We start from the raw sequence: 663 nt of genomic DNA, 5'->3' as shown, positions 1-663 counted from the left end.
CCCATCTCACCGTGGGGTGCAGCCCTGTCCGCAGCCTGGAGCAGATGCTGGCCTCCAGCCCCGGGAAGACCCCCATCAGCCTCCTGCAGGAATATGGCACACGCATAGGGCGCACCCCGGGCTACGACCTGCTGAAGGCAGAGGGCCAGGCACACCAGCCCAACTTCACCTTCCGTGTCACCGTCGGCGACGTCAGCTGCACCGGTGGGTCCCGGAGTGCCCCACTGTGCCCCACGGCACCCCACAGCAACCTGTGGTGCCCCACAGCATCCCATAGAAAAGGGGAACCAGGAGGGATCTCCCCTGATTTGGTTCTGTGGGGATGCTGTGGGACAGGGGTTGGTGTGGGGCGGGCTGGGGGGTGTAGAGGGATCCTATAAAGTGGGTTCTGGGTGGTGAGATTCCCCCATAGCTCCGTGCCTGGGACGTATGGGGACTTATGGGGGCATCTCTGGAGGAGCCGGCATTGGGCTGTGCCTTGGGAAGCCCCAGAGACCCTAAAAGTGCATCCTTTGGTAGAAGGATGGTAGCCCCAAAAGTGGATCCTGGTGGTGACTCCCCACGACCCCCGCACTCGGGGTTCCCACAGACCCCAGTGCTTGACCCCAGCACTCTTGTCCCCCTCCTTTCCTCCCCCCCATCCCCTCACCGCTCAGTCTAGAA

At 63.3% G+C, this 663-nt stretch overlaps 1 protein-coding gene across 1 annotated transcript in view; it reads left to right on the top strand.

Annotated features, from left to right (window-relative positions):
* The first annotated feature begins 6 nt into the window (after nucleotides 1-6).
* The window catches only part of LOC104915531 (RISC-loading complex subunit tarbp2), a 4,304-nt gene continuing 3,647 nt past the window's right edge, over nucleotides 7-663 (top strand). The window contains exon 1 of the mRNA XM_031557494.1: nucleotides 7-378. Coding sequence (XP_031413354.1) covers nucleotides 45-378 — 334 coding nt within the window. The 5' untranslated portion in view covers nucleotides 7-44. The remainder of the gene's footprint in view (nucleotides 379-663) is intronic.

Source organism: Meleagris gallopavo, assembly GCF_000146605.3.
Source record: "Meleagris gallopavo isolate NT-WF06-2002-E0010 breed Aviagen turkey brand Nicholas breeding stock chromosome 22 unlocalized genomic scaffold, Turkey_5.1 Chr22_random_7180001863466, whole genome shotgun sequence".
Taxonomy (NCBI): domain Eukaryota; kingdom Metazoa; phylum Chordata; class Aves; order Galliformes; family Phasianidae; genus Meleagris; species Meleagris gallopavo.
This window is presented reverse-complemented; position numbering and strand designations above follow the sequence as displayed.